This window comes from Salvelinus namaycush, chromosome 9 (assembly GCF_016432855.1).
Source record: "Salvelinus namaycush isolate Seneca chromosome 9, SaNama_1.0, whole genome shotgun sequence".
NCBI classification, from domain to species: Eukaryota; Metazoa; Chordata; class Actinopteri; order Salmoniformes; family Salmonidae; genus Salvelinus; species Salvelinus namaycush.
In genome coordinates this window covers 52,927,500-52,943,835 of record NC_052315.1, presented here as the reverse complement: position 1 = coordinate 52,943,835, position 16,336 = coordinate 52,927,500, and the positions used below count along the sequence as shown (strand labels likewise).

Below are 16,336 nucleotides of genomic sequence, written 5' to 3'. Positions count from 1 at the left end.
CTAGAGGGTAGTGCGTAAGGCCCAGTAAATCACTGGGGTGAAGCGTCCTGCTATCCAGGACCTCTATATCACTCGGCGTCAGAGGAAGGCCCTAAGACTCCAGCCACCCTAGTCATAGACTGTTCTCTCTGCTACCGCATGGCAAGCGGTACCGTAGGACCAAGTCGAGGTCCAAAAGGCTTCTTAACAGCTTCAACCCCCAAGCCATAAGACTCCTGAACAGCTAATCAAAGGGCTACCCTTGAACCCTCTTTTTCACTGCTGCTACTCAGTTATTAATCTATGCAGTCACTTTAACTCTACCTACATGTACATATTTCCTTAATTACCTCAACCGGTGCCCTCACACATTGACTCTGTACCGGTACATAGCCTCGCTTGTTATTTTACTGCTGCCGTTGAATTATTTGTTACTTTTATTTTTCACTTAAGAAAAAAACAAGTGTTAACTTCTTAAAGCATGGTTGGTTAAGGGCTTGTAAGTATTTGACCACATGTGCCAAATACAATTTGATACCTGGAATTCATACATGAGCACATTTCACCAGATTGCCAGTGACCATCGAAGGTGAGCATTTGCCCACTGAAGTCGGTTACTGCAGTCAGGTTAAGACCCTGGTGACGATGACGAGCAAACCCACAGTTTCATCAGCTGTCCGGGTGGCTGGTCTCAGACGATCCTGCAGGTGAAGAAGCCAGATGTGGAGGTCCTGGGCTGGCGTTGTTACACATGGTCTGCGTTTGTGAGGCCGGTTGGACGTACTGACAAATTCTCTAAAACGACGTTGGACGCAGCTCATGGTAGAGAAATAAACATTAAATTATCTGGCAATAGCTCTGGTGGGCATTCCTGCAGTCAGCATGCCAATTGCACACTCCCCCAAAACTGAGACATCTGTAGCATTGTGTTGTGTTACAAAACTGCACATTTTAGGTTGGCCTTTTGTCCCCAGCACAAGGTGGACATGTGTAATGATCATGCCATTTAAATCAGCTTCTTGATATGCCACACCTGTCAGGAGGATTAATTATATTGGCAAAGTAGAAATTCTCACTGACAGGGATGTAAACAAATTTGTGCACAACATTTGAGAGAAGCTTTTTGTACATATGGAACATTTCTGGGATCTTTTATTTCAGCTCATGAAACATGGGAACCAATACTTTACATGTGGCACTTATTTTTGTTCAGTGTGATATATTTCTCATTCAAATAGCACACAGATGTTTGTTTAACACAACTTTTCTATTGTATTCAAAAATCTATGGCTATCTATCCTTCTGTTTGTATTGGGGAAACAAAATGGATTACACCTGCCTGCCAAACATTCAATTGAGCTTTAGTAAAGGAACAATATCATAAAGTAGATGTCAGGGTCCGTGGATCAATAGCAGAAACTCCCTCTCATAGCTTTGCATTGTTGAAGGGTAACAGCTAAAGACTATGGCCTCATCCGGAAGCAACCCTATAAACCATAAGGACTTCACCTCGATTCTTAAAAGATTGAATAGGTATGAGCAATATGGTGGTAGTTCCACATTTCCCTCTGGTAGGCTAGTTGAAATTTCTGGGGAGGCCTGAAATGAAGGAGGGCAAGGAAGAGGGGTAGGAGAAGAGAATCTGGGTCTCTTCCTGTCCCTCACTCCTTTGATCAGTCTATTCTTGATTCCCAAGCAAAGGGTCTAGGCTGAATGAGGGATTAGGAAGAGGAGGAGAGAAGACAGAGCTGTGTGTGTGTGGGTGCTATAGCTGCAAGGGCTGACTCACCCGGAGTGACCCGCCCACGACACCAGCTCAGCAGGCTGCTAGCTGACTGAATACACCGCACACCTGCTGTCTCTGCTTATACACAACACAGCAGGAGCCACAACCAGAGCCTCTGCTGTGTTGGCATGGGACTGTGTGTGTGTGGGTGTGGAAAAAAGTTTTGCAGAACAAAAATGAGCATAACCGAGCTACTGCAGATATAGGTGGGCAGACAGGCAGAGGCATGGTGAGCTGTTGTGTAGAGATGACTGGTTTTCAACCTATCGACTGTTTAGACGGTGACTCATTATGACAACATTCACAGGTAACAATAAAAAGAACAGATGAGGGCATCGTAACCTTCTGCCGTTACGACCGCCCACTCCGTGAATACAACGGGAGCCTGTTCCACTGTACTTATATGACTGTGACACATATTACTTCTTAACTGTGTACTAAATTGTGTGTCTTATGTGCTCCCGGAAGCACAATGAATTTCCCTGCCAGGACAATATAGTTGGATGGAACGGAGTGAATTACATAAGGTCTCTTGGTGTGACCCAATCAATGTTGATGAGCATTGACGTTTTCGATAGTGACAATTAGGCCGTTCCTTTCTTCTTCCAAGCTTGCTTCCCATCTCATAGCTATGCATTGTTGAAGGGCAACAGGTGGAGATTATGGCCTCATCCAGAAGCAACCCTACGCCTTTCACCTAGATCTTAAAATATTGAATAGGTATGAGCAATATTGTTTCAATTTAACTAGGCAAGTCAGTTAAGAATTTATTATTGTGGTAATGGGTGCTAGTTACACATTTACCTCTGATTGGCTAGTTGGAATTTCTGCCATATTGCTTATACCTAATAACCAATCCAATCTGATGTAAATGTGTCTATGGGCTAGTGGGTAAATTCTAGGGTCAAGGGAAGGGGTTTAAGGTTATTCAGTCAGGGAGACCTAAAGTGAATGAGTGAGAAGGGATGATCCCTATTGGACACTGATGGGAAAGCCCGAAGTGGAGGAAGGGAAGGAAGAGGAGGAGAAGAGATAATCTACATCTCTCTGTCCCTGTCACCTCCTTCCTATACCTGTCTATTCTTAATCCCCAAGCAGATCGTCTAGGCTGAGCGCTGAACAAGTGGTCGGGAGGAGGAGGGGAAAAGACAGCGCTGTGTGTGTGTGCTAAACCTGCCAGGGTTGGCTCACCCCGAGTGACCCGCCTGCTGTCAGCCTGTGACAGCAGCTCAGCAGGCAGCAAGCTCACTGAATACAACACACCACACACACCTGCTGTCTCTGCTTATACACAACACAGCAGGAGCCCTAACCAGGGCCTCTGCTGTGCTGACATGGGACAGTGTGTGTGTGTGTGTGTGTGTGTAGAAAAAAAGTTTTACAACAGAACAAAACTGAGCACGACCGAGCTACTGCAGACATTGGTGGGCAGACAGGCAAAGGCATTTATTGATTTTTTGGTTTTTATTTTAACCTTTCTTTATCTAGGCACTTTCGGTTACTGGCCCAACACTCTAACCACAAGGCTACCTGCCGCCCCCAGGCATGGTGGGCTGTTATGTAGAGATGACTGGTTTTCAACCTACAGACTGTTTAGACAGTGACTCATTTATTTTTTTCATCTTTATTTAACCAGGTAGGCCAGTTGAGAACAATTTCTCATTTACAACTGCGACCTGGCCAAGATGAAGCAAAGCAGTGCGACAAAAAACTGAGTTACAAACAAACGTACAGTCAACAACAAAATAAAAATTGAAAAATCTATGTACAGTGTGTGCAAATGTAGAAGAGTAGCGAGGTAGGCAATACATATGCCATAGAGGCGGAAATAATTACAATCTAGCATTAATACTGGAGTGATAGATGTGCAGATGATGTGCAAGTAGAGATACTGGGGTGCAAAAGAGCAAGAGGGTAAGTAATAATATGGGGATGAGGTAGTTGGGTGTGCTATTTACAGATTGGCTGTGTACAGGTACAGTGATCGGTAAGCTGCTCTGGCAGCTGATGCTTAAAGTTAGAGAGGGAGATATGAGTCTCCAGCTTCAGAGATTTTTGCAATTAGCTCCAGTCATTGGCAGCAGAGAACTGGAAGGAAAGGCAGCCAAAAGAAGTGTTGGCTTTGGGGATGACCAGTGAAATATACCTGCTGGAGCGCGTGCTACGTGTGGGTGTTATGGTGACCAGTGAGCTAAGCCAGGTGGAAAGCATGGCCAGCCGTAGAAAAATGCTTATTGAAATTCTCCATTATCGTAGATTTATCGGTGGTTACAGTGTTTCCTAGCCTCAGTGCAGTGGGCAGCTGGGAGGAGGTGCTCTTATTCTCCATGGACTTGACAGTGTCCCAAAACTCTTTGGAATTAGTGCTACAAGATGCATATGTCTGTTTGAAAAAGCTAGCCTTAGCTTTCCTAACCGACTGTGAATATTGGTTCCTAAACTCACGATGACATTCACAGGTAACAATAAAAGAACAGATGAGGGCATCGTAACCTTCTGCCGTTACGATCGCCCACTCCTTGAATACAACGGGAGCCTGCAAGGAAATATAGTTGAATGGAATGGAGTGAATTACGTAAGGTCTCTTGGTGTGACCCAAGTCGGGGGTTACAATCACACTAAAGCCATGTGTCCAAATCAAGAGGCTGATGGGAACATTGAGCTCCTCACCTCCCTGATGGTAATGAGAGGCACAGCCTGTACCTCAGGAGGACAGGGTCGAACACGGATCCATGTGGGTTTGGGGGGGGGGGGGGGCATTAGGGGACATTAATGGCTTTCACGCTGCATGTTCTTTCTTAGCCCTGGGCTAAGCCAAAACGTGTGCAGACTGAATGTGAGACTTAGCCTAAGAGACGTAGCATATTGAGAATGATCTTAGACTCAACAACAAATAGGCTATGCCGTGAAGAAGGGATTGCTGTGTGTGTTATCACTCCAAATAGCCAGGAAGTCAACTGAGATTCCAATTCCATTTTCAGTTTATTTCCTGAATTGACTGAATCAAAACAGAATTGACCCCAATCCTGATCCCCATATTGTCCAAGTTTACACAGTTGAATGGAGAACAGCATTGCCAGTTTACTGAAGCGAAGAGTGGCCTACTTTTCCAGCTTGACACCGTTATCCAAGGACTGGCCAAAAACAGCCCCCGGGAATTCCCTTCTCTGACACAGGCTTCCTACAATACCCGATCAAATTACATTCTCCCCAAAAGAAGGAGTGCTGATGCATGTGTGGCTGCTTACATTGAAGGAATTAAATAGAAAAAAAAAAACATCTGAAGGTCCAAGGACTTAGTCTTTCTTTTCCTATAACACATAGCTTATCAATTCAACCTCTATCAAACATGTTGACAGATTTTTACTTCAAGATCAAAACGCACACAAAAAAAACCCGAGTTAGTCATTGGACAGGGAGCCGAACCAAATCAAGCTTTATTTATACAGAACATTACAGACATGAAATGCAACGCAATGTGCTTTACAGTAAAAAAAAATATTTAAAATATTTAATACACAAACAAAAGATAAAACAAAAAGAATGGCAAACTGAACTACTAATGAGCACCCTAAGGAAAAGCTAATCTAAAAAGAGGTTAAGTTATTTTTTTTAATATGTTCACAATTTCAGCCCCCCTCAGGTTATCTGGCAGGTTATTCCAGAAGCTGAGGGCATAATAACTAAAAGCTGCCTCTCCATGCCTCTTGGTCCTAGGCTTTGGGATAGTTAAAAGGCCAGTGGCAGAAGACCTGAGGGACCTACTGGGTACATAACTCAAAAAAAACATGTCTGACGTGTTGGAGTGCACAATCGTGGATTGATTTAAAAACCAATACAATAATCTTAAAATGAATTCTAAAACTCAGCCAATGCAGACACCTTCAAACCAGTGAAGTATGTGTTCTCTCCGTCTGGCCTTGGTCAGTACCCATGCTGCAGCATTCTGTATGTTCTGCAGTTGACCAATGGCTTTCTTGGGTAGACCAGACAGGAGAGCATTACAGTAGTCAAGCCTGCTTGTCATAAAAGTACGAATTAGTCTCTCTGTATCAGCCCGAGAGAGAAATGGCCGCACCTTGGCAATGTTCCTCAGGTGGTAAAAAGCTATTTTGATCACATTCCTAATGTGTGATTCGAAATATAGTTCAGAATCTAAAATAACACCTAGATTTTATACCTGGTGTTTTATCTTTATTGCCTGTGAATTAAAAAGTGTGGCTAGATTATCACTCTGTGCTTTGGCTCCAACAACAACTAACACCTACAGTATGCATGTAACACCCAGGCCATTGATGACAATCTTGAAGAGGGAGAGAATCTTTTGTAGAACTGTCTTCCAGTCTTCCATTTTGGGGAACATGCCCTTCAAAGTGAGTACCTACATGCTCCCTGTGTGCATCGTAACTCATCCACAGCAGAGCAGGCATTAAGTCAAGCAGCACTAACTGTAGGGCAGAAATAAACTCCGCTAGAATGTGTCTGCACTGAAAAAAAGTGTAGTAGTTCAAGCATGAGAGAATACATTGTGAGAATAACAGAACTGTGAGCAGAACTGTTGTCCCACGTACAACAAACAGTAGTAATGGGATGAAACCCATCCCCATATGCGTGTGTCTTTTTCGATTCCCAGTTCAAAGGTCAGTCTAGCGTCAATAAAAGCATCTCTTGGGAGTGCCCCAGTAGCTATACGTTCGAGATGTCCACGATGAGTATGACGTGTCTCCTCTAATGCCCAGGAAGCTCCGATTCAAACTACCATTAGACAGCTCTGCAAGCATCACGTCAAAACACGTTTGTTGCTCAAATGTGGAGTTTCGCCGAGCAACTATCTTAATTTACTCCGGTTATGGCCGATGCGTACTTCCAAAAGAGGTCTAAATAAAACTGTTACAAGCAACCAAATAACAGCATCTTCAGCACCTCCAATGTTTTGAGCTGTTGTAGACTTCTGACCTGTGTGACAGTAATGAGTGATTTACATTGAGGAGCAAAATAGGCATTTTTTTGGTTGCTTGTACATTTTTATTTAGACCTTTTTTGGAAGTACATAACGGACGTAAATGAAGATTGTTGCTCAGCAAAACGCCATAATGAGTAATAAGTATTTTGACATAACGCTTGCAGAGCTGTCTAATGGGAGTTGGAATGGGCGTTAGACAGGAGACACATCATACTCATCTTCGACATCCTGAACACACAGATTCTGGGGTTACTGAACACCAGAGATCTGAAGTGATAATGAAAATGGTCCATACTCCCAGAGTGATCTTAAAAATCGCCAGGTAGGGCCTCCCGGGTGGCGCAGTGGTCTAGGGCACTGCATCGCAGTGCTAACTGCGCCACCAGAGTCTCTGGGTTCGCGCCCAGGCTCTGTCGCAGCCGGCCGCGACCGGGAGGTCCGTGGGGCGACGCACAATTGGGCTAGCGTCGTCCGGGTTAGGGAGGGTTTGGCCGGTAGGGATATCCTTGTCTCATCGCGCTCCAGCGACTCCTGTGGCGGGCCGGGCGCAGTGCGCGCTAACCAAGGGGGCCAGGTGCACGGTGTTTCCTCCGACACATTGGTGCGGCTGGCTTCCAGGTTGGAGGCGCGCTGTGTTAAAGAAGCAGTGCGGCTTGGTTGGGTTGTGCTTCGGAGGACGCATGGCTTTCGACCTTCGTCTCTCCCGAGCCCGTACGGGAGTTGTAGCGATGAGACAAGATAGTAATTACTAGCGATTGGATACCACGAAAATTGGGGAGAAAAGGGGATAAAATGTTTAAAAAATAAAATAAAATAAAAAAATAATAATCGCCAGGTAACTTAGACGATAGATGAAGTGATAGCAGTGCATTCATGACTGCTGATGAAGAGGATAACATTACATGCATTGATTGACATTAATGGTTGACTTATTGCCTGGGGAAAGTGACCTGCGCACTGAGCAGTCTCACAAGTTGTGCCTGTTCTAAAGTTGCCCCATTGTGTGGGGCAGGTAATAATTGTTTACTGACAAACAAAATGCAAATAATTCCAGTAGTCTGGTCCAGAACTGGCACCAGGATAAAGGGGCAGTGGAAAGGGGACAAACATTTTCAGGGTTCTTACATTCGAATGACATTGGATTCCACATATGTCAAGCTATACCACAAACATAAAAGTCCAAAATCGAGTGCTTTTGAAGTGACAGGTTGGCGCTGTGCTGTATCAGCGTAAAATAGGGTCCTTCTAGCAGTCGTAAGGAGAAAGATTCAGCAGGAGGCAGATGTGTAAATGAGTGTTCGATTTATTTACACAGAGCTGGTGTTTAAATATCACCATCATTTTTGAAAGTATGTGAACACCCCTTCAAATGAGTGGATTTGGCCATTTCATCCACACCCGTTGCTGACAGGTGTATGAAATCGAGCACACAGCCATGCAATCTCCACAGACAAACATTGGCAGTAGAATGGCCTTACTGAAGAGCTCAGTGACTTTCAACGTGGCAGTCATAGGATACCACCTTTTCAACAAGTCAGTTCATCCAAATTTCTGCCCTGCTACAGCTGCCCCAGTCAACTGTAAGTGCTGTTATTGTGAAAGGGAAACATCTAGGAGCAACAACGGCTCAGCTGTGAAGTGGTAGGCCACAGAACAGGACAGCTGAAGCGCGTAGTGCCCTGTGCACAAAGCGAGGTCTATATAGAAATGAATGGTTTGTCGAGATTGGTGTGGAAGAACTTGACTGGCCTGCACAGAGCGCTGACCTCAACCCCATCGAACACCTTTGGGATGAATTGGAACGCCGACTGCAAGCCAGGCCTAATCTCCCAACATCATTGCCCGACCTCACTAATGATCTTGTGGCTGAATGGAAGCAAGTCCCTGCAGCAATGTTCCAACATCTAGTGGAAAGCCTTCCCAGAAGAGTGGAGGTTGTTGTAGCAGCAAGTGGGGGGGGGGGGGTACCAACTCCAAATTAATGCCCATGATTTTGGAATTAGATGTTCGACGAGCATGACTTTTGGTCATGTAGTATATATATATATATATATACATACATACATACACACAAGGTTCTGACTTAAAAATGTCAGCATTCAAAAGAAAAAGCCTTTCATTAGGCAAAACCTGTCTTAACCAATAAGCAGATACAGCCTCCCTTTGAGTTACCCAAAGGTGAACTAACTAGAACATCCCCAAACACTTAAATACATTTGGCAACACCTATTCTTGGCACGCAGGCCAGGTATATGTATGCATGCTACAGTGCGTGCATTCACACGTTAAACATGGAAAAACCAGACACATGCTCCCCAAACAAAGACTACGAAGAAATTGATAGTAAACTGGTAAATGCAATTAAATTAACCAAAAGTTCATCACAATTGTTGCGCAGTTTTGAGCTCTCCAAAAAAAAATCCACTCTGAGAATGAAAATTGTAGGAATGTATTATATTTAATGAATGATCAAAACGACCATAACCCAACAATTGACACAATTAAACAAATAGTGCGCACGGATTGGAGCGAGTTCGAAACGTGGAGAGAGACGTGCCTATAGCGCATCTTCGCCACACAACCCTACCCTTATTCTGATCGACATTTTAAATTGTTTGAGACAACTTCCTCACACATACGCAGTAACCTCATACATTGTCAGGACGTCATTACGGTGAGTACGGTTCAGTATTTCTAACCACCCCCTTTAAAACTCACACCTCCCAAACTAATGGACATGTGACAGCAAGGCAGAATGGCACATTCCAAATGAGCACTGGGTATCATCATCATACATATTGACCAACATGGTAGGTTCATTTGGTGAATGTAGATTGGTGGAGCAAATAAAAGGAACATCATATCAGTTTCCCCAAGGCAGATGAAGACGTTGCCCAGGTCCTAAACACTGTCCACTAACCTTTTGGCGATGCGGGGGCATAAAATCCCCGCATGGGCCTTTGTTGAAGCAGGTAAGGGAGCATTCTCTGCCAAATGACGCACAGTGGACACGGGTTGTCTCCAGACCCCCCCAGCAGTGACAACTTCCATGCCACACCCAGGAACATTTTGCGGTACAGTTATTTTCTCTCCAAGCCCGGGGAAAGGGTCAGAGCACACAGCTCGGTCATAATCAATTCAGTGTCAGTCAGTAACTAGGTTTCCATCCAATTGGCCACAGATGTATGCGAATATTCAAAAATCTCCATAAATCAGTGTGATGACGTAGTGCACAAAACGCACTTTTTTTCTTACGTTTTTACGTACCTAATAAAAAGTTGTGTTTCCATTACATTTTCAACTCTACTGATAGTTTGTCACAAAAACTGTTGCGTTAAAATACCGACCAGCTCAATTCAGTCTTATGTAGCGAAAACATTTTTTTATTTTTTTTATATTGGATAAAAGTATATCATACACTACAGTTGAGGAACAATGGGAAAGTAATTCTGCTTTGAAAGTTGATACAGATAGATTTTTTTTGAGCCAACCTGTCAATCATTTGACCTTTTATTATATAGGGACAAACTAAAACTGAGGTTTGAACTGAGGGTGCTAAGCCACCTTCAGCCCCCTCTTGAAGCCGGGTACAGCCTGGTCTTTTCCCTGCATGTAGGTGAAATTAGCCACTTAAAATGTTCGGTCCAAGTGATCATAATCTTCTGGCAACCCAAAAAATACCCCCGACTTGCCCAAGTCCCTTTCGTGCACAGGAGGCTGCTAAGGGAATTACGGCTCATAATAATGGCCGGAACGGAACCAATGGAATGGCATCAAACACCTGGAAACCATGCGTGTGATGTATTTGATACCATTCCACTCAAGCCCGTTCTCCCCAATTATTAAGGTCCCACTAACCTCCTGTGCTTTCGTGTTATCATAAATGAAATACAGCATAGACATGCTCATAAATCAGCACCAGGACAAGTATTAGAATCTTCTGCATATATCCAATGTTATCCAGTCTGACCAGACACCAGAATTTATTTTCTCATCAGCAGCTGACAATCCAATCTCCTGACCATTTTGACTACAGAGTCCTGTCAATGCATTTAATAAACAGGTGCTGCCATATTTCGGCTTATAGACTCAATTTGATGTACATGAATAAAGAAAACCTCAAGAGAATCTATTCTGTAATCCAGGTGCATTGAGTTGGGGCAAGCGCCATAACCTACCAGAACTAATCTCAGACCAAAATAACCTCTCAAAATAATCTCTCTATGAGAGATAAATTCGAGACAATGTCGTATTATATAGGGTCGTGTCTGATTATCCATCAAACACCTGCCACCATAGAATAGACCAATTATTGACAGTTTTCGCACGTGCTGTCGAATTGTTGCACCCAGAAAGTAACTTTCGATTTCATAAACATTTGTAGGAAATCATAAAGCATAATTAACATTTGTAAAATATTTAAAAAATACCAGTAGGTATTAGCCATATTGTCTATATGTCGTTGACAACAGTGGAAATCCGACTAGTTCATCTAATGTGCAACAGAACACGATGACAATTGCATTTCCGCTACGGTTACATTGTATTATTGTCTTGTCTGTCAAGTAAACTGAGTCGACGACAAAGTTTAAGTGTAACACCCTAGGTTCTAGAACGGAGTAGGATAAACCACATTACTCACGTTCCAAGGACTTCTTTGAACTCGAATACAAGCGTGATATCATCGACATTCTTCTTCCAAGATCCATCCCCGCCCGACTCTCCGTTCTCCCTCGCCATGTCGCCGCCAGGGAAGACCGAAGTGATTAGATTAGACACCGTTTTTCACCTCCTTGTGCTGACTCAGTGAGGAAATATGGTCCCGTCTCGTGGCGACTAAAGTCGGAATGAAATCACAGAGTTTCTTCCTGAGTGTCGCCCAATTCTACCTTGCATCGCTCAACCAATCCATACAACCCGCTGCGTCGCCAATGCAAAAGGTCTCCTACAGTAGCCCTACCACCAATCACACGTAGCAGCCTACCTGCAGGTTATCAGACTAGCCTAATCTCTTTGATGTAATTGAACGGGAGCTTCCTCGTTATTCTGTCTCCTTTTGGTTCGGAACAATTCATTCTACCTCTTCAGATTCTGTTTAGGCTATGCGACTTGATAGAAAGATGACTCCGGTTGGCGGAGTTGATCGGTTGGTGTGTGTGTATCTGAACTGAACCGCTATTCTAGTGAGTCACGCTGCCTGCTGACCGCCCCCTTTGTTGTTATACCAATAAGGGGGAGTGGGAGGCTGCTCTCCTCTATTGTCCATGTAGCCGGCAGAGTGCGTGGGGATGAGGATAGGTAGGCTACGAGTGAACGATTGGTGTTCGCATTTCACCAAATCCATGACCCACTGACTTGCCTAGTTAAATAAAAGATTAAATAAAACATAAAAAATTGTAGTACGTAATGGCTATAGTTGACAAGCAAGTGGGCTTTTCCATGAATACAACTATGGTGACAGGGAACTATGTCAAGTCCTTCTAACAACAACATGATTACTCTGATCCCCTGGCATTGCCTTATGCCCTTAAAGGCCTGATCCAACCTACATGGCCTCAACCAAGCCAAAAGGTGTGTAACAGTTTTCTGCATGTACAGTATATGCACGTGCCTGGTCTATGTTATCACATTCAGCAGTCATCCTTCTCTACTATATCATTATGAGACTTTTTATTTCCCCAAAGCAAAAGGGATATCGCCATTGCTGTTAGCCGAGATGATTATATAGAAAACCAATTCAAATCGGTTAATTCAAGTGTCAGAGATTCTGAAGGAAGTGCAATTGGTCTTCTGCTCATTACAATGTGTTAATGAGATGGTGGAGCCTCACCGGTCTGTCTCCATGGACAGACTGGTTCATCTCGGAGCAGATCACAAATCAACCCTAATGTAGCATCCTTACGCTTTAGGCCTGACCCACCATCCTGACTGCTGCACACAGTTTAATAGCCACACAGAGAGATCAGGGTGGTCGAACAAGGCTACCTTGTCCCTGTCCAAAACACGACCTCTAGCCCCTAAGCCAGGGTTTTGCATATGCACAAAAAGCTTATTTCTCTCAGTTTGTGCACAAATGTATTTACATCCCTGTTAGTGAGCGTTTCTCCTTTGCCAAGATAATCCATCCACCTGACATGTGTGGCATATCAAGAAGCTGATTAAACAGCATGATCAGGTGTACCTTGTGCTGGGGACAAAGGCCAAGCTAAAATGTGCAGTTTTGTCATAACACAATGCCACAGATGTCTTAAGTTGAGGGAGTGTGCAATTGGCATGCTGACTGCAGGAATGTCCAGCAGAGCTGTTGCCAGAAAATGTAATGTTCATTTCTAGGGATGCACGATATAACGGAATCGGCTGATATTAGCTAAAAATGGCAATATCGGCTCTATGTCTAGTTTAACGCCGACGTTCAAAACCGATGTCACGGCTGACGTGCATACCTGTATAATGTCGGTAGACGACGTAATGACGGCACGCAAAACACAGCGATGCACGTGCAAAACACAGCATTCCTAACCTAGCCCACAATGTCTGCTGTGTGGATATATTTAGGTTTCAAAAGGAAGATAACAAAAAGGCCATCTGCTATTATTTCCAGAGGGGAGAAAGTGAAATCTTTCAATACCAGAAACCTAATTACTCATTTGAAAGTGCATCACCCCCAGATGTTCACCGACTACTTAGAACAAAAGCAGAAAAAAAACTAAACGCACACTTCCAACAACTAAACAAGTTCAAGTCGAGTAGTCATTTGAAAGACAAATACAATTTCAGCGAGACACCTCAATGGCGAAATCCATTAACACCAAGATAATGGAATTCATTGCCCTTGACAATCAACTGTTCTCTGTCGTGGATGATGTCGGCTTCCGCTGACTGGTCGAGTACCGCAAGCCCTGGTACACACTACCAAGTAGGCTCCATTTTTCAGATGTTACCCTACAGGAGTTACACAGTATAGTTGAAACGCACATCCTTGAGCTACTTGCTATGGGAGTCACTGCCATTAGCTTCACGACTGACATTTGGACCAGCGATGTCAGCCCCATGAGCATGCAGAGTCTGACAGCACAGTGGGTCGATGAGGATTTCATACTGAGGAAAGCCGTATTGCATGCTCAAGAATGTGCTGGTTCTCATACCGCTGCTGCCATTTCAATGGCATTTGAGAACATGTTTGAAACTAGGAAAATCTCCAAGAACAAAGTACACGCTGTGCTACGTGATAATGCACGTAACATGACAAAGGCTTTGGAAGAATGCGGAGTCGGCAATTTGCCATGCATGGCACACACGCTGCAAATGGCTGTGAACGAAGGTGTTTTGGCCCCAACGCAGCATATCTGAGACAGTGGCAACAGGTAAGGAAGATAGTGGGTCATTTTAAACACTCACCGCTAGCTTACAGCCACCTGCAAGCAACACAGGAGCAGCTTGGAGTGAAAACGAAAAGGCGTAAGCAAGACGTTTCCACCAGATAGAACAGTACTTTTTACATGACGTAGAGCCTGCTGGAACAAAAACGAGTGCTTGGCGTGTACGCAGCCGACTAGGAGTTACCTGCAACAATCAGTACAAACCTGTGGACTCTCATTGAAAACATTAACACACCCCTAGCTCCAACTGACTCGAGAAATAACCTCATCAACTGCGTCTGCAGCAGACGTGATACCCTCCGTCAAGACATTGAAACGCCTGCTCAACAAAACTGCCGACACAGACCGTGGGGTTAAAACTTGGAAAATAACTCCACTAGAGGATGTGAACAAGCGATTCGTTGGCAGTCTCTCTGAGCCTCCTTACAGTGCTCGCTGCCAGGTACAAGGACCACTACTTCGATGCAGACAAGAAACAGGGTTTACGTGAAACGTTAGACACAGCTGGACAAGATGGAAAACGGACACACTGACAGTGCACAACGAGGAAGAAAGGCCACGGACAGACAGAGCTGAAACTTCACTGCTTGACATGTATGATGAAATCCTGGTTGAGAAAGAACAAGGAAACAGCACATCAAGTAAGTGAAAGAAATAGGTTGATTATGTTTTACTGGTAATGGGGACATACATAAATGCCAACAAAATAGCTTTTTGGTCAGTGTATGTACAGTTGAAGTCGGAGGTTTACATACACTTAGGTTGGAGTCATTTAAACTCGTTTTTCAACCACTCCACACATTTCTTGTTAACAAACTATAGTTTTGGCAAGTCGGTTAGGACATCTACTTTGTGCATGACACAAGTAATTTTTCCAACAATTGTTTACAGACAGATTATTTCACTTATAATTCACTGTTTGAAACACTGTGAAACTATCCCAGTTCTTCCATGGACTACATACTGTTAGGTTCTAAATATCAGAGTAAGAAATTGACAGACACTATGAAAGCTCCAACCAAGTTTATTCACCCATTGGGTCAATACAGCTGCATAAGACAAAAACAATTTCCACCAGTGGTAATAAACGTCCCTTTTTCAGGACCCTGTCTTTCAAAGTTAATTTGTAAAAATCCATATAACTTCACAGATCTTCATTGTAAAGGGTTTAAACACTGCTTGTTGTTCATTGCTTGTTCAATGAATCATAAACAATTAATGAACATGCACCTGTGGAACGGTCGTTAAGACACTAACAGCTTAGACGGTAGGCAATTAAGGTCAGTTATGAAAACTTAGGACACTAAAGAGGCCTTCCTACTGACTCTGAAAAACACCAAAAGAAAGATTCCCAGGGTCCCTGCTCATCTGCGTGAACGTGCCTTATGACTCCTTGCAGCATGCCTGAGGACTGCAGATGTGGCCAGGGCAATAAATTGCAATGTCCGTACTGTGAGACGCCTAAGACAGCGCTACAGGGAGACAGGACGGACAGCTGATCGTCCTCGCAGTGGTAGACCACGTGTAACACCTGCACATCTGCGGGACAGGTACAGGATGGCAACAACTGCCCGAGTTACACCAGGAACGCACAATCCCTCCATCAGTGCTCAGACTGTCCGCAATAGGCTGAGAGAGGCTGGACTGAGGGCTTGTAGGCATGTTGTAAGGCAGGTCCTCACCAGACATCACCGGCAACAATGCGTTATGGGCACAAACCCACAGTCGCCGGACCAGACAGGACTGGCAAAAAGTGCTCTTCACTGACGAGTCACGGTTTTGTCTCAGCAGGGGTGATGGTCGGATTTGCGTTTATCGTCAAAGGAATGAGCGTTACACCGAGGCCTGTACTCTGGAGCGGAATCGATTTGGAGGTGGAGGGTCCGTCATGGTCTAGGGCAGTGTGTCACAGCATCATCGGACTGAGCTTGTTGTCATTGCAGGCAATCTCAACGCTGTGCGTTACAGGGAAGACATCCTCCTCCCTTATGTGGTACCCTTCCTGCAGGCTCATCCTGACATGATCCTCCAGCATGACAATGCCACCAGCCATACTGCTCATTCTGTGCATGATTTCCTGCAAGACAGGAATGTCAGTGTTCTGAAATGGCCAGCAAAGAGCCCGGATCTCAATCCTATTGAGCACGTCTGGGACCTGTTGGACTTGTTGGAACTTGCAGGTGCCTTGGTGGAAGAGTTGGGTAACATCTCACAGCAAGAACTGGCAAA

The 16,336-nt window shown here is 44.3% G+C and overlaps 1 protein-coding gene across 1 annotated transcript in view; it reads right to left on the bottom strand.

Moving 5' to 3' along the window:
- LOC120053544 (calcium/calmodulin-dependent protein kinase type 1D-like) overlaps nt 1-11,734 on the bottom strand; it is a 48,653-nt gene extending 36,919 nt beyond the window's left edge. The window contains exon 1 of the mRNA XM_039000679.1: nt 11,371-11,734. Coding sequence (XP_038856607.1) covers nt 11,371-11,468 — 98 coding nt within the window. The 5' untranslated portion in view covers nt 11,469-11,734. The remainder of the gene's footprint in view (nt 1-11,370) is intronic.
- Nucleotides 11,735-16,336: the final 4,602 nt, after the last annotated feature.